Consider the following 19,676-nt stretch of genomic DNA (forward strand, 5'->3'; position numbering starts at 1 on the left):
GACCTCCCCATTGAGGCTCCCCTGCTCCTGCAGAGGGCCCTTCTCCTACAGAGGAACCACCCCTTCTTTTCCTACAGCCTACAGCAGGCGAGACCCTTGGACTTATCTGACCACTACTCCCTTTCCCCGGCACTCTGGAACCATATTCCTGGGGCTCCTACACCGGGTCAGGTCACTGCAGTCTGCGGCCTCAATACCTTCTTCCTTCCAGTGCTGGGCCAAACCTATGCCTGGGCTACTGAGCAAAGGCCCAGAGGCAACAAAGAGCCCCAAGATGGACAGGTGAGGGGTGGATGAAGAATGGCCAGAGGATGGTGAAATTTGGATCCGTAGGCGCTGATCCAGATGGATGAGACACCAAGGATGTTTGTGTATGTGGAGAACAGCCACATGTACTTACAATCCAGCCACCCCCATCGGTGGTCATATCGCAGTACACCTGTAACTTCCGGCTTAGCTCTCCATTGAGGAAGATGGTGTAAACCCCACTCAGAGTGTCTCCATTCATCAAATGCTGGGCACAGTCTTGAGGATGAGGAAACACCCGGCCCCCTGCATAGGAAAAGAGGCAATTTCCAGAAAGGGTCCTTTCTCCTACTATGCATAATGGGCCCTTGGGTTGGAGAAGGTTGTGGAGGGCCTCGTGGCACTTTGTCAAGAGCTGTAAGAAATCCTCACTGAATCTCAGTGTGGGAACCCTGTATCATCCTGCATTCCCCCTCTTTAACTGATGTCGGATTTATTAAACAATATACAGTTTTATGGGATCTGAGGACCGAAGATCTGGATTCATGGTCTCGCTCTTTCACTTACCTATTTGTTTGGCTTTAGGCAGATGGCCTGACTTCCCTGGGTATCAGTGTTCTTGTCAGTAAAATGGAGATAATAAAAATCTCTCCCCCCTTCCCTTAAGAGTGAATGTGTGTTAATGTAGCTAGTGGGGTTACTCAGGTGCTGATTACAGATGCACGGGCCACAAGAAATCACTGTAGAGCCCACCTTTCAAAAGGATGAGAGGCAGTAAGCAAAACCTTCTGCCATCCTCACACCAGCATGAAGAAATGCCCGAACAAGCTCTGCGTTAACAAGATGGATCTCTACTCCTCAAGCAAAATAATCTCCTGATTGGACTAAACAATCAAATGGCCATGTTTTACAGTTCAGTGTTAAGTTTGAGGAAAGGGCGGGGGAGACAAATCACTGCTCATCTTTCAGAGAGAACAGCCCAATTTGTAGAACAATATCTAATTAGCTGAAAGAGAAGCTTAAATCATGTATCTTGAAGAGCTTAGCTTCAGGGCAAATTTTAATACTTAGCAGACAAGCCAAGAAGCAGAGATCCCACCGGAGGAGATTTCTGGACCGAAGGAGTGGATAGGGCAAGCACAAGGAAGAGCGTGCCGCGTAAGGAAAAGTGGTTCTGGTGCTCTGTAAATACAATGATGTTCAGGGTCAATGGAGTGCAGTTGATGTGGTTTTGCATCCTTGAATTGTAGCAGTTATGAGGAGTCTGGGTAGGGACCTCACGTATCACTCACTACCGTGTCCCCTAGTGGCGGGCTCGGTGCACTACAGGTGTGACAGAGGGCCACTTGGAGTCAGCTGGGGGGTCAGAGCAAGTGGACAGCATAATGCCACACAGGGAAGGTGATGTAATATCCTCACTGAACACTCTGGTCATCTAAGGCTCCTGTCACAGATCATCTGTGAAGCATCCTGTGTTAGGAAGAGGTCACTGGGATTCAGTGGATGTGCTAACTCCTAACATAGGAACTGTCCAGCTTGCTGTCATACCACGGTCAAGGGGCACTGCCATTTAAGGTAGTTTAGAACAAGGGGACCTCCTCCTTCAGACACATTTGTACCAGGGAGTAACAATACATTTCTATAAAACTTATACTTGACAAAGTGCATTTTATTTCTATTTGATTCTTGCAAGAAACTTGTAGAGAAAGGCTGATTGTTATAGATCAACTGGATTGTTATTTTTCAGACAAAGAAACTGTACTCAGGAAGATCACACAACTTCCACTGGTCGCGTGAACTCAAGTGTTGGGACCCCAAGTCAAGTACTCCCTACAGTTGACTAAATGGAATGTCACATAGGCATACAGTTCACACGATCTACATCTATCCATACAGCAAAGGATTAATTGATGTCTGTATTTATCTTATAAACATATAAAGCCCCAAAGGTTAAAGTTACCTCAGGAAGTTCTATGTTCAAATTAAACATATTTATCCCCCAAACTGATTTTCTTAAATAGCTGAGGAAAAGCTCTTAACTTTTGTCTCCAGCATGTCTTAGAGCCTGATTGGAGTTCTTGACTCCACAAATTTATAGAGGTTACAATTATGTTTCAGGGGACAGGTGTAAGCGAGCACTTCCCCTCTCCCTGTTGCTTCGGGAGCACTGTGATTATGTCTTGGCTTCTGGGCCTTTCTCCACCTGGTCTCTGCAGCAACCAGCCTGTCTTCCTTCCCTTCTCCACTCTTCCCTCATTGCCTGACTTTCTTGCTTGAGAAGATCAGCACAGAACGTTCTTGGCCATCAGCTCACTCCTACCTCATGTGTTAAATAGTCCTTTTTCCCTGGGGCCCTGGGTGGCTCAGTCGGTTAAGCATCCGACTTCTGCTCAGGTCATGATCTCACAGTTTGTGGGTTTGTGGGTTCGAGCCCCATGTCGCGCCCTGTGCTAACAGCTCAGAGCCTGAAGCATGCTTCTGTTTCTGTGTCTCCCTTGCTCTCTGCCCCACCCCTGCTCATGCTCTGTCTCTCTCAAAAATAATAAACATTAAACATTTTTTAATAAAATAAAATAAAATAAAAACAGTTCTTTTTCCCTAATCAGCTTAGCTCCTTAAAGGGGCCAGAACTCCCAATTTTTTGCCAATATCCAATGTGTCCCCAACAGAACATCTTCCCCCAACCCTCATACAAATACACATCTAAAATAGAACCAAACTTCAGGATAGGTAAATAAATGATGTTATACAGGTTTCTTCACCTTGATGATGTTGATTATTTAATATTTGTTAATACTAAAGTTAGTGATACTTTAAAAAGGCTCAAACACATTAGTTGCTTTAAAGGTAGATCTACCAAAAATAAATATAGTGAACTGAGATGAATTTGCCCCGGAGAAGTTTTGAAACACCTGAAAGACTGTCATATAAAAAATGGATTCATGTTTTTTAAGTCAGAAAATGGGAATAAATAAATAAATAAAGAAATTTATTATTTTAAAGATGGCATCCAAGAGTGGAAAACAAGTAAGAGACAGGGCAGGGAGAGAAAAAGTCTCTTCCTTCACTTCCTTCAATAATAAATTTCTTTATTATTAATAAAGAAAGAAATAAATAAAGAATTTAGAAATTTATTTCTAAATGAATAAAGAAAACGTGGATTTAAGCGGTCTCAAAGTTTAGAGGAGATGAAACTCACAGATTGTCCCCTGGGAGAAGAAGGGCTGTATTTTCTTCCTCCTGGGCCCCCACCCTGGGCTGGATGGTGGAGGTGCTCACCAAATGTGTTTGGGGCTGATGCATACTTGCCGGGTACACTTGTCTTACTGTTGACAAATTGCAAGGCCACCTGGTTGTTTCTAGATTCGTCATAGTCTGTGGCATTAATGGAAGACAATCAACAAGCATTGTGCAGCGACTAGGGTTTTCTTGGGGTTTGGAGAAGACAACTCTACCACAAAACCACTCCTTTCCACCTTCTCTGGCTGTCAATATTGCCAGAGTTTTGCCTCATATCACTAGTCCTTGATCAAATCATTATTCCTTTTCACCAGATGAGAGGAGGCAGAGGCTCACTAATTGTTCCCAAGTGGGCACTTCATTGAAATCTAGATTCCTGGGTTCTGCAGCAGATGAACTGAATCAGAATATTAGGGGGTTGCAGGGGATCAGTGTCTTACCAGATCTCCTCAGATGAGTCTGAGGAACAGCTGGATTTGAACTCCACTCTTTCTCGGGTACATTTCCCTCTTAGAGAGGCCAAGAGATGGAGTTGGTAAGCCACGCTGTGTCCCCTAGGGGCCCGGTGGCCTGCTTTCTCTGCCTAGATCCTATGCTCTAGTGACTAGACTGAGTGTCTCAGTCTCTTCCTCCCTCCCTCCCTCTTTCCTTCCCCATCTTTCCCGGTAGGTATGTCTTGAGCAGGCCAGTCCCAAGATTTAGGCTGGGTGGCCTGGGAAACAGAGGGAATAAGAGATGCTATTTATCCTTGAGTTTAAGCCTTCTGTTCCAGTTTTTTTTTTTCTATTAAGCTCTGTGTCGGGGGTTGTTAGACCTTGGCTTAGCTGATTATAAAGAATGCACTGAGGGGCACCTGGGTGGCTCAGTCTGTTGAGTGTCCGACTTCGGCTCAGGTCATGATCTCATGTTTTGTGGGTTCCAGCCCCACATCAGGTTCTGTGCTGACAGCTCGGAGCCTGGAGCCTGCTTCAGATTCAGTTTCCCTCCTCTTCTTGCTCCTCCCCCACTTTCACTCTGTCTGTCATTATCACAAAAATAAATAAACATTTAAAAAAATTGAAAAAGAGGAATGCACTGATTTCTGCTCTGCTGTGTTCCTTGCATGTATACTGTGGTTGCATACATTCTTAGGAGATTGTCAGGACAGATTTCAGGCATCTCTAGATGTCACGCCATTTAATATCATCAGAAACTCACCTTTGACCCTAACATAGATCGTTCCAGTGATCTTTCCAAGGCAGAAATTTTAGGACCAAAAACTTTTCTTCCCTGAGGTACAATAACTGAGGCCTGGCTTCACAAAGAGCCTTTTTTTTCTTTCTTTCTTTCAAAGCACAACCTGCAGTGATTACCAAGTTAAGAGGAAAGCGATGCCAAGTGATCGGTACACTGGGATGTCTCATGGTTAAGTGTTTGTAGGTGTAATTGTGAGATCAACAGGACTGGGGCACTCACCGGAAGAATTGCTAAGAAATTGGTTTGTGTTGGGCATCCGAAGGCTGAGTGCTGAGTGGGGTGAAGTGAGCTACGTGACATACAGCACAATCAGACAACCCCCAGCTGGCTGGGAGTGAAGGAAGAGACTTTTTCTCTCCCTGCCCTGTCTCTTACTTGTTTTCCACTCTTGGATGCCATCTTTAAAAGAGTCAGAGTAGATGGCTTTGGAGAGCATCTGCCTATTCATGTGACCTTAGCATCCGGACCAAAGCCATGATGCCAGTGTTTCCTTCTGAGGACAGCCTCAGCAGGTGTCTGTGTAACTACACAGCAAAGTGTGCTGCTCCACAGAAGCACAGGTGGCTGCCTCTGGCCACCAGCACTTAGACTGCTCTTCCCAGAAGTGGGTTTCTGGTTGGCAGGTTTGTGGAGGGTAGTCTGAAGTCATGGACAGGGCAAAGTTACCTGTTCAGCGCACATGGGCTGTGAAAACCTACCACCTTAGCCTCCTTAATAGCATCTTCTAATTTATTACTTGTTTATTCTTTTATATATTCATCCAACAAACATATAGGGGGCATCTGTTGAGTTCTAAATGTTGTGCTAAAAGATGGGAATATGAAGAATAAAAGGACGCAGTCCCATCTTTCAGGTTTCTCACACTCTGGTGGGAGAAACCAACAAATATAACCCCAAGCTCTAAGTGCTCTGGGGAAGAGGTAAATATAGAGAGTTATCAAACATGGAGGTGGGCATTCAATGAAGCTTGGGGCTAATGAAGGTAAGGGGAACGGTAGAGCCTGGGATGTGGCAGGATTAGCAAGTGCTACTGAGAAAGTACTTCTTATTTTAGGAACTGATGCAGAAATTAGCTACAGATTGGTGGGAGAAGGGTGTCCCAGGTCTGTACAAAAAGTATGGCTTATTTGGGAAACTGCAGAGTTAGCCAGGAGCTGGTCTGAGTGGATGAGTGAGAGCTTCAGGGAGGTAAGTAGGGACTGGATCATGGCATTTAAGGAGCTGAACTATCTTGGGCAGGTGGTAGAATGAAGAGACCATTGATGGACTTTAAGCTCAAGTTTTTAGAAAGATCGTTCTTACTGTGGGGTGAAGAATGAATTAGATTGGGGTGAGACTGGAGTTAAGAACCAATTCAAGAGGGAATCTGGGAGGAGAAGTGACAAAAGTCTTTAAGGGTATAATAGGAATGGAGAATCAACTGAACAATAGATAACTTGGATACTTTCACCTGAAGCGGAGTTGCTGAGGAAGGTCCTCAAGCTCTGCAGACCATCTGCCTCTACCCACCATGGGCAAACTCAATAGGCTTCCAAATCTTCTTTTCAAAGATAAGCTAAAGGTACTCTCACAGAGCAATATTCTGACATAATTTGCCTTATTCTGTGGATTCACTTATATCAGGAAACCCAGTTCCATGGCAGATGAGTTGATCACAGACTAGCAGCTGTCAGCCTGGCCCCTCTCTGTGGCTCTTGATTGGACCTCGCAAGGAGAGGGCTGGATCATGGTAATGCCTCCTGTCTGGTCTTTTCCTGCCATTCTGACCCTACTTATATCTACTCTCCATTTTTAATGAGTGCTTTTTTAAAAATAATGTAAATGTGATCCTATCTCATCCTGTCTCTCTCTTGCCAAATAACCTCCAATGGCTTCTTCAGTGCAATGGCTCCAATTGCAATAGCTTCTTGCATTTAGAAGAAAATCCAAAATCCTTACCTTGGCCTACGAAGCCCGGTACGCTCTGGCTCTGCCTTGGATTTCGTACCCTCTCTAGCTGGCTTTCTTCTAATCTGCTGAACATACCAAACTTATTCCTCCTTTGGGGTATAGTAATTACTCTTACTAGGTCTGGAATGCTCTTCTTTGTGTAATTTGCTCTCATCATTTAAGCCCTGGCTCAAATATCTCAGTTCAAAGGGAGGCCTCTTCTGACCATCTTAGTTGAGGCCAGAGTCTATGATAGGGGAAGGAAGTGACAATCAGAAAACACTTCCTGCCATAAGAACTGTCCTAGAGGTCAGCTCTTTACATCTGTGCCTATTCCATTACTGGTTATTTTTTAAAATAATATTATCTCTACTTGAAATTACCTGTTTTCCTTCCTTTGTCTATTCCCAACTGCCTCATCCCCTTGAATATAAGTTTCAGGAGGGTGGGCATCTGGTTCATCTTGTTCATTACTTTATCCTCAGAACTTAGAACAGTGTTTGACTCATGGTAGATGGTGAGTCAATATTTGCTAAAGGTATAAAGGATATAAAGCACTATATCCACTCCTATGATTATGAAAAGGGAAATTACAGTTAGATTTTCTGAAAACATTTGGGACAATACAATTAAAAATTGGCCAGATAAAATCCTGTGTATAATGACATATAAGGTCCTTCTATAACATTCACAATGCCATCTTATAACCGAGGCAGATGGTATTGATGTTTGAAAAAATTCACTGCCCTCCCTAAAGAGTGATTGAACATCCCCATCCTGCTGAATACCATAAACAATTCTATGTAAATAAATTTAAAAACTTGGATGAAACGGACCATTTCCTTGAAAATCACCATCTACCAAAAGTCACCCAAGATGAAATGGGTAACCTGAACAAGATTATAACTATTAAAAAAATTGGATCTGTGATTACAACCTTTAGAAAAAGAATCTCCAGGCCCAGATGGCTTCATTATTAATTCTATCAAACATTTAAAAAAGGAACATCACCAGTTTTATACATTCTTTTATAGAAAATGGAAAAAGAGGGAACATTGACAACTCATTCAATAAGGCCAGCATTACCTGGATACAAAAACCAGACACAAACAGTACAAAAAAAAGAGAAAAAGAGTAGGTCAGAAAAAAGTTTTGAAGTTCTATTTTTGTTTCTCCCCCATACTTTCATGGACTATTCATTATCTACCTCTTCGTGTGTCCTTGGTTCTTCTCTATTACACACATAATAGACACAGCAGCTGATAACCCCAAAGAGACATGAGCGCATAAGCCAGAATGTCCATCACTGGAGAGTAAGATTACTGAGAAAGAAAGACCACAGTCTGTGTGACATCCATCACCTGATGCAGAACTATTAGAATAGTAGGTCCAAGTTTAAATTAAGCATGACAGCTTTATTTAAGGAGGTAAGAAAGGAAATTAACAATATAAAAAAAATAACCAAAATCATGCACAATTAAGTAGAAATATTAGGCATGAATAATATAATAGTTGAAAGTAAGAACATAATGGATGGGATGAATGGAGAATTTAGATCCAGCTAAACACAAATAAATGACTTGAATGATCAGATGGAGGAACTTTCTGAAAAGATTTAAAAACAAGATAAAAGGCAAGAAAACATAAAGACAAAGCTAAGAGATTTGGAGGAGAGAATATACATTCCAACACCTAACTAATAGAAGTCCTAAAAAGGGGAAATAAAAACAGAAAGAAATATCTAAAGAAATAATGAAGATAAATGTCTCAGAATTAAAGATAAAACACCTCAGATTTAAAGGGCTCTAGGAGTGTTGGACGAAAGATAAAAAGAAAAACAAACCCCAAGACATATGGTGAAGTGGAAGATTGTAAAAAAGAAAGAGAAACATTCTAAAAGCTTCTAGAAAGAGCAGACCGCCTCCAGAGGGAACAAGGATCAGACTGACATCAGACTTCTCAGTGGCAACACTGCATATGAAAAGACAATGGAATATTTTAAAATATGAAGGAAATAAATATTGGAACCTAACATTTTGTATCTCTGATCACATTGCAATTCAAATGTGAGGGTATGATTAAAAAAAAAAAATGCTCCGGGCATGTGAGATTTCATGAGGTCTGCCTTACAAAATCCTTTCTGGAAAATCTAGAGGAAGCACACTTCAGAAGAGTGACAAATGCTACAGATATGAAAAGTAAGCGTGGTTAAATACTTGAGTAAGATGTCTTCTTTTTGCCTTAAATAAAAGACTATCACAAAACAGGAGGGAAAAATGCCTATTTTTAACAACCCACAGCCCAAATCCACACAGGGTTGGTTTGGGTGAAGGTGAAAGGGACAGGGAGTGGGGAAGAGTCCAGAGGGTTTGAGAACATGCTCAAGTACCTGGATTGCTGCAGGGAAGGTACTATATTGATCAGTTTAAGAAATTTATAGGGACAAGTAAACATGAATATGGATCTTAAGTCTAAAAGCTGGCTCTTTGAAAATATTAATATTGATTAATGTTAATAAGGCTGATTAAAAAATAAAGACCGAAGTTGCCAAAAATAAGCTGAAAAAGTGAAAATAGCTGCAGATATAGTAGAGATTAAAAATAAAGTCTTTCGAAGAATTTCATGCTACTAAAATTTAAGACTCAGATGAAATGAATAAACTCCTAGAAGGTTATAAAGTGCCACAACTGGTATAAGAAGAAACTGGGACTTTAGACAGATAAGGCAGAGATACTAGTCCAACATCTCACATCCCTAAAACAAAGAGAAACAACCAAAACAACAACAAAAAATGCCCTAATGGTTTTAGTGATGGGTTCTGTTGTAAGTTACTCCAAAAAAAGTATGAAAAAGAATGAAAATTGTCTAGATTTTTTAAATGAATCTAGTGAAACATGGATTTCAAAACTCAATAAGGAACCATGTACATGAGAAAATGTATAGGTCAATTTCACTTATGATTGTAGATGTGTAAACAGGTTAAACAAAATTTTACCTAATCAGACCCAACAGTGCATTAAAAAAAAATCACATTCAGGTGAGGTTTCTCCTAGGACTATACAGAAAACTCTATCAGTGTACTTTATCTCGTTATTAAGATAAGGATAAAAATCATATAATTAACTCAGTTGATGCAGAAAAAAGCCATTTGAGAAAGTTTAACCACAAAGTTTGTGACAAAAACTCTTAGCTTCAAATAGAAGAAAATTCTTTAACTTAAATGTTTTAAACTTCAAACCTAAGCGAATATTACCTTGGTTTATTTAAGATTAGCTAATTATATATTTATTTTATTTCAATAAACATTTTTTTTAATGTTTATTTATTTTTGAGAGATAGAGACAGAGTGCAAGTGGGAGAGGGGCAGAGAGAGAGGGAGACACAGAGTATGAAGCAGGCTCCAGGCTCTGAGCTGTCAGCACAGAGCCCGACGCTGGGCTGGAACTCACGGACTGCGCGAGATCATGACCTGAGCCGAAGTTGGACGCTTAACTGACTGAGCCACCCAGGCGCCCCTATATTTATTTTATTTTAGAAAAGCTTCTGTTTTCCCATCAAAAAGAAGCTTAAAAATGAAGACTTAGCAAAAAGTATGCAACATGAAGCTACAAGTAAGCATTCCCTTTAAGAATGGGAACAAGTAAAGGTTACCTAATCTCACCGTTCAGTTTAACATAGTTCTTGAGGTCCCAGCTAATGGGACAAGGGATAGAAAAGTAAATAAATAAGAGGTATAAGGATTAGAAATATATAGATAAGACCATTATTATTTGTAAATGATATAAAACATTTACCTAAAAATATCAACAGAAATAATAGATAATTAGAATTAATAAAAGAGCTCAGCGGGATTGCTGGGTATGAGATCAATACGCAAAAATCTATAGCATTTTTCCATATCAGCAATAAGGAACTAGAAAATAATTTTTAAAGTTCAATGAAAGTCACCGAGCAATAAGAAATTGTAAATTGTTTAGAAATTAGCCAAGAACATAATGTTATAGAGAAATACTTAAAATCCTATTAAAGAGCACAGATATTATTTGAATGAATGAAGACACATTGTATACTTTTAGAAGGGATGACTTAGTATTCTAAAGATGTCAGTTCTCTCCAAATTACTTTATAAACTTATTGCAATTCCAGTCTAAATTCAAGACGAAATTTCTTTTGTGGAACTTGATAGACTTATTTTGAGATGCCTATGGGACAATGAAGGTCACAAGAGCTGAGTCAACTTCAAAAAAGAAAAGTGATATTAATATTGAGATATTAATATTAAGATACTGAGTGATCGATATTAAAACACAATGTAGTGTTGGCTATAGAGCAGACCATGGACTAGAATATGGAGTTCGGAGTTCAGAGACGGATACATGTACATATGGAAACCTAACATACAGTAAAGCAACACAAATCAATGGAGAATAGATGGATTACTTAGTAAATGATGTTGAGGAAACTGGCTTACCATATGAAGAAAAATGAAACTGTATCCTTACTGGGGCAGCTGCGTGTCTCAATCAGTTAAACGTCTGACTTTTGGTTTTGGCTCAGGTTGTGGTCTCATGGTTCGTGAGTTTAAGCCCCATGTTGGGCTCTGTGCTGATAGCGTGGAGCCTGCTCAAGATTCCCTCTCTCCCTCTCTCTCTGTCCCTCCCTTGCTTGCTTGTATGCAGTCTCGCTCTCAACATAAATAAATAAACTTAAAAAACTATATCCTTGAGGCGCCTGGGTGGCTCAGTCGGTTGAGCGTCCGACTTCGGCTCAGGTCATAATCTCACAGTCCATGGGTTCGAGCCCCGTGTCGGGCTCTGAGCTGACAGCTCAGAGCCTGGAGCGTGTTTCAGATTCTGTGTCTCCCTCTTTCTCTGACCCTCCCTGTTCATGCTCTCTCTCTCTCTGTCTCAAAAATAAATAAAAATGTTAAAAAAAATTAAAAAAAAAAACTATATCCTTACTTAATACCACATACAAAATGACTAAATATAAAAAATCTAGAAAGTTAATAAAGGTACACATAGAAGAATACCTTTGTGTCCCACAGGCAGGTAAAGACTTAAAGACTTCAGAAACTCAAATAATGCTAGGTAACACTTACTTATCACAGGAACTCTGATAGAAAGATAGGCTGTATGTGCAGGCAATTTATAGAAAAAGGAAACTCGAAAGGGTAACAAGCATAGATGAGATGTTTAAACTCAAACTTGTTATTATTTAAAGAAATTCAACTATATACACAATGGAATACTACGTGGCAATGAGAAAGAATGAAATCTGGCCTTTTGTAGCAACGTGGATGAAACTGGAGAGTGTTCTGCCAAGTGAAATAAGTCATACAGATAAAGATAGATACCATATGTTTTCACTCTTAAGTGGATCCTGAGAAACTAAACAGAAGACCATGGGGGAAGGGAAGGAACAAAAAAGTTAGAGAAGGAGGGAGCCAAACCATAAAAGACTCTTAAAAACTGAGAACAATCTGAAGGTTGATGGGGGGGGGGGGTGGGAAGGAGGGGAGTGTGGGTGATGGGTATTGAAGAGGGCACCAGTTGGGATGAGCACTGGGTGGTGTATGGAAACCAATTTGACAATAAATTTCATCTTAAGAAAAGAAAAAAATAAAGAAATTCAACCAGAAAATTAAATCTCAATTATGCTTATTAGACTGTCAAAAGTTACAAAGCTGGATCATGTCATTAGGAAACAGGAGCCGTCATGAACTTCCGTAGGGAGTGTGGACTAGCATAGCCATCCCAAAGAGCAATACTTAGTTAAACCAGGTAAACACATACCCCCTGACCCAGTCATTCCTCTTCTGGGAACATATCCCAAAGGTGATGCCTCACTGATTCATAAGAGGGCACATATAAGGTATTTTCTGCAGCACCATTTGTGGTGTGGGAGGCTGGGGACCATCTGCTGTCCATCTTGGGAGAATGGAGAGGTAACATGCGATGGATGAACAGCACACAGTGTTTTGCAACAGTTGGAAGCCAGAGACTAGGCACCTGTACTGCAGCATCGATGGGTCTTAAAAACAGCGCTGAGTAGAAAATACGAGAGCAGGGAATGAATTGTGTAATCCAATACCGTTTGCACACATTTGAAATATACTCAAAACTTGCCCAAGAACACATTTTTCAAAAACACATATAAACCAAAGGACACAAATTCAACGCCTCAGAACGGTTGCGTGTAGCAGGCACAAGAAAAGGTGAAAGCAGAAAGAAAGAAATGAATAAATATAGAGAGGGCCCTTGGGGGTCATGGATGGGAATACTTTGTTCAAATGGGGTCTGTAGTGCCCTCCTTCCACACAGTCAGGTATCCAAGAAAGGAGAAGGTGGACCTCTCCTTTTGGGGGATTGCTTATTTCAACGGAGCTGGCACGCCAGCTGTTTCTAAGTAGTGGAGCAGAGGGAATCCTCTCCAGTTCCCTACTTTGGTGAAGGGGGAAGTGTGGTATAAGTGAGAGTAGGAAGCAATGCACAGTGGGCATTGGAATTCCCAACCGATAATTATGTGGATTTGCATGACCCACTATCTATTGTCCAGGGATCTGGGATTTGCCAATCCTTATTAATTTTTACAGCTTCAAAACTGAAGCTTGTGTTAGAATAGACTCCCAGAGCTTTTCCTGAAAAGCCCCAGAGAGCAGCTCAGCCTGGATGTGGGATAGACTGGAGCAAAGGCAATAAAGAAAACTTCTCATTACTCATCTCTGGGTACCTCCACAAATGATTGTCTTCGCTTAACCTCAAGGTCAAGACAACCTATTTTATAGTGTTCGCTGTCTCTGAGGACAAGCTTTAGTGAGCGTCTTGTTTGCTTCTTATAGTATTAAAAGAGACAATGAAACCTGCGTCTCAGAAGATCATTTCACCAAGTCCCTGTTGCTCTACGGGGAATATTTGTTTCCTCATTTATATTCATGTCTCTGAAAGACAAGTAGACCTTGAATGAAATTTCAGGCGACAGTAAATTATAAATAATGTATCCATATTTTTTCTCTTCCATACTACTTGTATTTAATTCCCCCTAGAGTCTTGTGCAAACACCAGGGACAACAGGACAGACAGCTATTAACATGATGGAAAGAATGAAATGGGTTTATGCTCTATAGCAGGAATACAGCAAGGGAGGATATCTTGATCAAAGAAAGTTTCTGAGGTTTTGTGGGAGTGAGTTCTTTTCTTCTCGCTCTCTCTTTTATTTTTATTTTTAAAAGCATCTCAACTCTTTTCCAGACCATTAAATAGACATCTGCTTGAAATGAGCCTCTTATTGCGGCCCACCCAAGGCAAGATGAAGGTTTGTCAGCGGATGGAGGCCACTTAGGGGCCCAGCTCTAGGCTCTTTTGTTCCATAAGACAAGGCATAGAAAATGCTTAGAACGACCAGCTGATAACATCCCGTCCTAAGAATAGGATGCTGCTAAGTGGAGAGCTCAGGCACTGTCAATGAAGTCGGAAAGGATGCCTGTTACGAGAATGAAATTAGTCTCTAAATCCATCAGCCCTGATGTGCCGTCACATTGGATGCTCTGGTGTTTTTCAGACCTCTTGCTCAGCGGGAATAATTCATGGTGTTCAGACTGCCAGCTCTTCAGTCTTTCAAGTATGTGAAAAGATTCTCTGCTCTTTGTTTTTGTTTCTTTCTTCCTCTTCTTCTCCTTCTCCTTCCCCTTCCCTGCCTTCTCCTTCTCCTTTTTCCTCCTCCTCCTCTTCTCCTCTTCCTCCTCCTTTTCTTCTTTCTAGGCAAACAGGGGCCCGCCGATAGAGCGGACAGGGCGAGCTATGTGGCTCCCGTGTGTGTGTGTTGGGAGGGAGTTAGAGAGACAGGGAGAGGATGAGTTGGGATGTGCTTCACGTCAGGGGAGGCAGAATCAGGCCGAAGGTGCAGCCACTGAGGCCACTCTTCAGAGGGAGCCTGATCTCCAGAGACCTGTAAGAGATCTATGGGGCTAACAGGAGAGTTCTGGGATGAAAAACACCTGCCCCTGATGCTGGAAGCCCCTTCTCCTGGACTCCTCCTCAAGGCGTCTGGCTCAAGCCACCCATTAAGCAAACCCCAAACTTTTCCTTATTCTTTTTCATATATATATATATATATATATAGAGAGAGAGAGAGAGAGAGAGAGAGAGAATGCATGTGTGCACATAAGAGCAGGGAAGGGGGCATAGAGAGAGAGAGAGAGAGAGAAGAGAAAGAATCCTAAGCAGGCCCCACAGGGCTCGATCCCATGACTCCTGGGATCATGACCTGAGCCTAAACCAAGAGTTGGACTCTCAACCGACTGAGCCACCAGGTGTCCTTCCCTCTTGATAACATCCTGACCGCCACATTTAGGAAGCTGATAGTCTTGTATTCTCTTCCTCCTTGATAAAATTTGCTTTTGGCAGGGGAGTTGGAAAGGGGTGGTAGAAAAGGTGGGGGTGGGCATGGCTCAAGCAGAGAAAACTCACTAATGTTGACGTGCAAATAACTGTGCAGGTTTAGTACAATCTCTTCAGGGAAATTTGCATTTCTGGTGGCAGAAAGAACCTGAAATTGGAGGGACTTGGGGCATCACACTGTGCAGGCAGTACCTCTCTCTCTGCCAGTCCCGTCCCTGTGATGGATATTGAAAATCTCCTTCTACAGCTTTGTTTCACCAGAAACCCCTCTCCATGCTCTGCAGCTGGGATTTAACTATTCCATTCAACCCACATTTATTATGTCCGCCGTGTGTCAGGCTTTGTGCAAGGTACTTCCATATGCATTACTTCCATCCACACACTTTTCATTCTGCAACTGGTCATTTCAGTGGGTTCTGATAAATCTCCAAGACAAAGCCAGCAGGGTGTGGTACGCATCAGTGGTTTAAATTTAAATTTGAGCTTCGCAGCAAAGCTCTGCAAAGACTTCCAAACATGGATATATCTTTGCCTTGTACCACGGGAATAGGGGCAAGTCCTTCTCTAGTCAACCCCAAACTGTCCATGGGGCGGCTCAGTCAGTAGCTACGCTCATTATACAGGATCGTGGGCTCTTAACAGTTTCCCCCTTTTTGAGTTGGTATTGGTCATGCCCCAGGAAGCCCAGTGTCAGCTGGAGTTTCATGAAAACAAAGAAACAAACACCTAAATCCCCCCTGATGGCCCCTCTGCATTGTCCACTAAACAAAGCCACTACCCTCGCCCCCTCTCTGGATTTCCATGAATTGTTAGCCCTCTGCTTATTAGATCTGGCTGAGCCTCCTGCTGGATTTGGGATCCCAGACCCAAACTATTATACATCTGTGGGGCGGCTTCACATAAGAGAGGGCCGGTGGTGGGCACAGAAGCTGGTACACTTTTATTGCCCGGGTGGATCTGGAGCAAGGCACAGCCACAAGATGCTGGAGAAACCTCAGGTGTGCCAGGCGAGATGAGGCACGTTCCGGGTGGTAGGGCCGTAGACTCAGTGTCTTATCATCCTGCTCACACACACCAGCTGTGGCATTACGAGGGAGGGAGCCGTGGCCCATACTACACTGAGCGATCTTTGAAACCTATGCATTTCGGGGATGAAATGATTACTTTGCACTTAATAAAAATGCAGATTGGGAGCTCTGGTTTTTTTCTGTCATCTGTGTCCTTTGTGTGGGAAAGAAATTCTTAATTCAGGGAAAAGCTCCAATCCACGGGTCTTTGGGTGGCAGCTTGAAAAAGAGGACCACAGAGGACCCTTACACCTGTGAATACGCAGCGAAGGGATGGAACAAGCGAAGGTATCACCTTGATGCTGAGATAAGTCCCTCCGTGAAAGGGCATGGAGGGGGCGCAAAATTGGCTTGAGCCCCTTAAAGGGATCAAGTGTCCTCCAAGTTCCGCTTCGTGAAGACGCGTTTCGACTTGTGGCAAGCCCTGCGACCAAGGCTTATGTTTATTTTTATTTGTTTTTAAGATTGTTTAAAGTCTATTTATTTATTTTGAGACACACAGAGAGAGAGAGTGTGTGTGCATGAGTGGGGGAGGGGCAGAGAGAGAGAGAGAGGAAGAGAGAGAATCCCAAGCAGGCCCCATGTTGTCAGCACAGAGCCCGATGTGGGGCTTGATCTCACGAACTGTGAGATCATGACCTGAGCCAAAATCAAGAGTTGGGCATTCAACCAACTGAGCCACCCAGGCGCCCTCGGCTTATTTTTATTTTTTAATTAAAAAATCATTTTTCTGATGAATGTGCTCATTGTAGACACTTTGTAAGATATTCAAAATATTAAAAAGAAGGGAAAGGAGAACTCATTCACAATCTCACTACCTTAAAGAATGACTGGTGACATTTTGGTGTATTTGATTCAGTGTCCTGCTTTACCATTTAGGGTGAGTCTACAGGGAGAGCCACCTGAGTAGGGATGGGGCATATTCTGTCACCTCCCTCTGGTGATGAAGGGATAGGCTCTGAGGCAGGGCCAGGATTCCAGCCATCCTGGTACTCTGACATGGCAGGCAGACATACATCTAGGGACAAGGGGTACTCTCGCTTGGCCCACACATGTGCACAGCCACACCTCCAGAACGTGGGACAGGAAGACAGCTCAAAGTGTGGACTGGAAAGTCCTACATTACGGACTATAGAGAGGTACTGTGGGAAAAGGCAGAAAGGACTGTTAATAGCACAGTCCCCACAGCCAGATCAACTGGGGTCAAATCCAGGCTCTCCTACTTACAAGTTATGGGGTCTTAGGTGAGTTGCCTCACCTCTGTGTGGCCCAATTTCCTCAACTGGAAATAGGGATAATGGAATATACCTCATAGGATGTGATTTCATAGGCTTGAATTAGATAATACATGTAATGTAGTCAGAACAGTGCCTGTCAGATAGCTCTCAAAGGTTCTCAAAAGGTGGGTTTATTTCCTGTTATACACATGAGGACACCCTTATTCCTGAAGGACAGGTTCAGGTATATTCTGCTGATACTTAAATGAAGGCAGGCAGGAGCAACTGGATTTGGAAGCAGAAGACCTTGGTTCTAGTTTGCCCCAGGCACGTATGCTATTTGATTTCTGTGCACTCTGTTTCATCATCTGTGAAATGGGGGTATACATAAGGCCCTTCTCACCAGTTGTTACAAGGACTGAATTGAGGTCATAGGAATGCAAAAGTGCTTCATGTATGGAGAAGAACCCTGGATTTAATGCAAAGGGTTTACTATCCATACCTTTATTACGTGATTCTCTGATTACAGGCAGCAGAGGAAGGAAGGAAGGAAGGAAGGAAGGAAGGGAGGAAGGAAGAGAGAGAGGAAGGAAGAGAGGGAGGGAGGGAGGGAGGAAGGAAGGAAAGGAAGGAAGGCAGGCAGGAAGGAAGGATGGAAGAAATTTGCTGGGAAAACACTTGCAGAAAATCTGAACAGGAACCTGTCATTTAGTGGGTCCAGGTGGACCAGGGATTTGCACTGCTGGTTCCTATGGTTGCCCTGGCAGTGAGAAGTTTCCTGGCAGAGTCTTGGAAGGGGGGAAAAGGGGGAGTGGAGAAAATCATTATTTTCCTTCATAGGAAGAGGCAGTTGAGTCCGTTGATAGGTTCCTCCCTGATCACGTCTCAGCAGAAGTTGCTGAGGAGCCAGACGTCCTGCAGGGAAGAAGAAAGCATCACCGGGCCATGTGTCTCACCTGTGATGAAGGTGGTGGAGGTGAGGCTGCTCCGGGCAGTGTCCTGGGCCGCCTGCAGGAGCACCGTGTAGTCTGTGCTCTCAGAAAGGCCCTCCAGTCGGATCCACGTGTCCTCTGCGTCCACAATCAGCTCCTGTGGAACAAGCGAGGAAGGCAGGTGGATGGGAGTGACAGGCACATGATTGAGAGGAGCTGGGAAGGGAAGCCCAAGCCCACGGCCAGATCGGTCGGTATCGCCACGGCCACTGTGTGCTCTCCGTTCCCCAACAAAGACTGCATCGAGCCAACAGGCAGAGAGGACAGCTCCTGTGTGAGATTGAGACAGCTCCTACCGCATAGATGCACATTGGCATAAAGGTAGGCATGTGGATTATCAAATCCAGTGGTTTCCAACTGTATTAGATTCCTCAGGACCCAGGGAGGCAGAAGCCTAGGCCTCCCTACTCCATATCCAACAGACTAGCTCTGCTTACATCCATTTTGTACATTCTGCTCCTGAATATGATTTCACTTTTTAAAAAAAAAGGATTTCATTGCAAACAGAAGTCTGACAACCGGTGCTCTAGAAGTACTATTTCAACTGATCACACAACACAGAAATTTGTCATCTCTTTACTGCAGGCTATAGATGTAGCCTTTATAATGCTTATCAAGAGGCATAAAAGACTCGAATTTGGTATCCAGCTCATGTTTGCTTGGCCCTGCTAGTGAAATTTTTTTCCAAAACGATGTACTTATATGGCTTAGAAGTTTCCACTGTGCTTTGCATCATCATATTGAAAGCACCACCCAAAACCAAGTGAAGTTGTAAAGGTAGACACCCCCATTATCCGGAGCGGAAACTAAGGCTCAGAGAGGCTTCGTATTTTGTCTCAACTTGTAAAGAGAGTAGTAGAGAAGCCAGGACTAGCACCAAAATCTCTGGCTTACAGACCCAGGCTTTTTCCTCAACAGCATGTCTGTATCCGTCATGGGAAACCCAGTTTGCTCCCTTTGGATGGCCTGATAGAAAAATCTCCCTTACAGAAAAATCTCACCTTGCGGCTTCCATCAGTGGATTTGTAGGTTAAGATGTAGTTTTCAATCTCTGCTCTGGGAGGCTGCCAGGAGATCAGGGCACTTTGTCTGGTGACTTCACTGGCCGTCAGGTTTGCAGGAGGGTCCAGGACTATAAGGAAGAGAAAACACCAGGAGTACCTTCCTCTCCAGCTCCTTTCCGTTTGATTCCAGGTATCAGGTATTTATCTGCCCACCTACGTGGTCTCTGGGCTGCTTACATGCTGACCCCAGTTCTAGCTTGGACAGGAGCAGAAGATGATCAGTCAGTGTCATGATCATTCCTGCACCTATTTCCCCCTCTAACCTGGGCCTCTGGGCCCAGGTGTG

General features: G+C 43.0%; 1 protein-coding gene across 1 annotated transcript in view; it reads right to left on the reverse strand.

The window, feature by feature from the left end:
* TNR (tenascin R) overlaps positions 1-19,676 on the reverse strand; it is a 407,762-nt gene that overhangs the window by 12,142 nt on the left and 375,944 nt on the right. Inside the window, exons 17-19 of the mRNA XM_058701985.1 lie at positions 19,328-19,458; positions 18,291-18,423; positions 401-552 (exon numbers count right to left, since the gene is read on the reverse strand). Coding sequence (XP_058557968.1) covers positions 401-552; positions 18,291-18,423; positions 19,328-19,458 — 416 coding nt within the window. The remainder of the gene's footprint in view (positions 1-400; positions 553-18,290; positions 18,424-19,327; positions 19,459-19,676) is intronic.

The sequence above is a fragment of the Neofelis nebulosa genome, chromosome 15 (assembly GCF_028018385.1).
Source record: "Neofelis nebulosa isolate mNeoNeb1 chromosome 15, mNeoNeb1.pri, whole genome shotgun sequence".
Taxonomy (NCBI): Eukaryota; Metazoa; Chordata; class Mammalia; order Carnivora; family Felidae; genus Neofelis; species Neofelis nebulosa.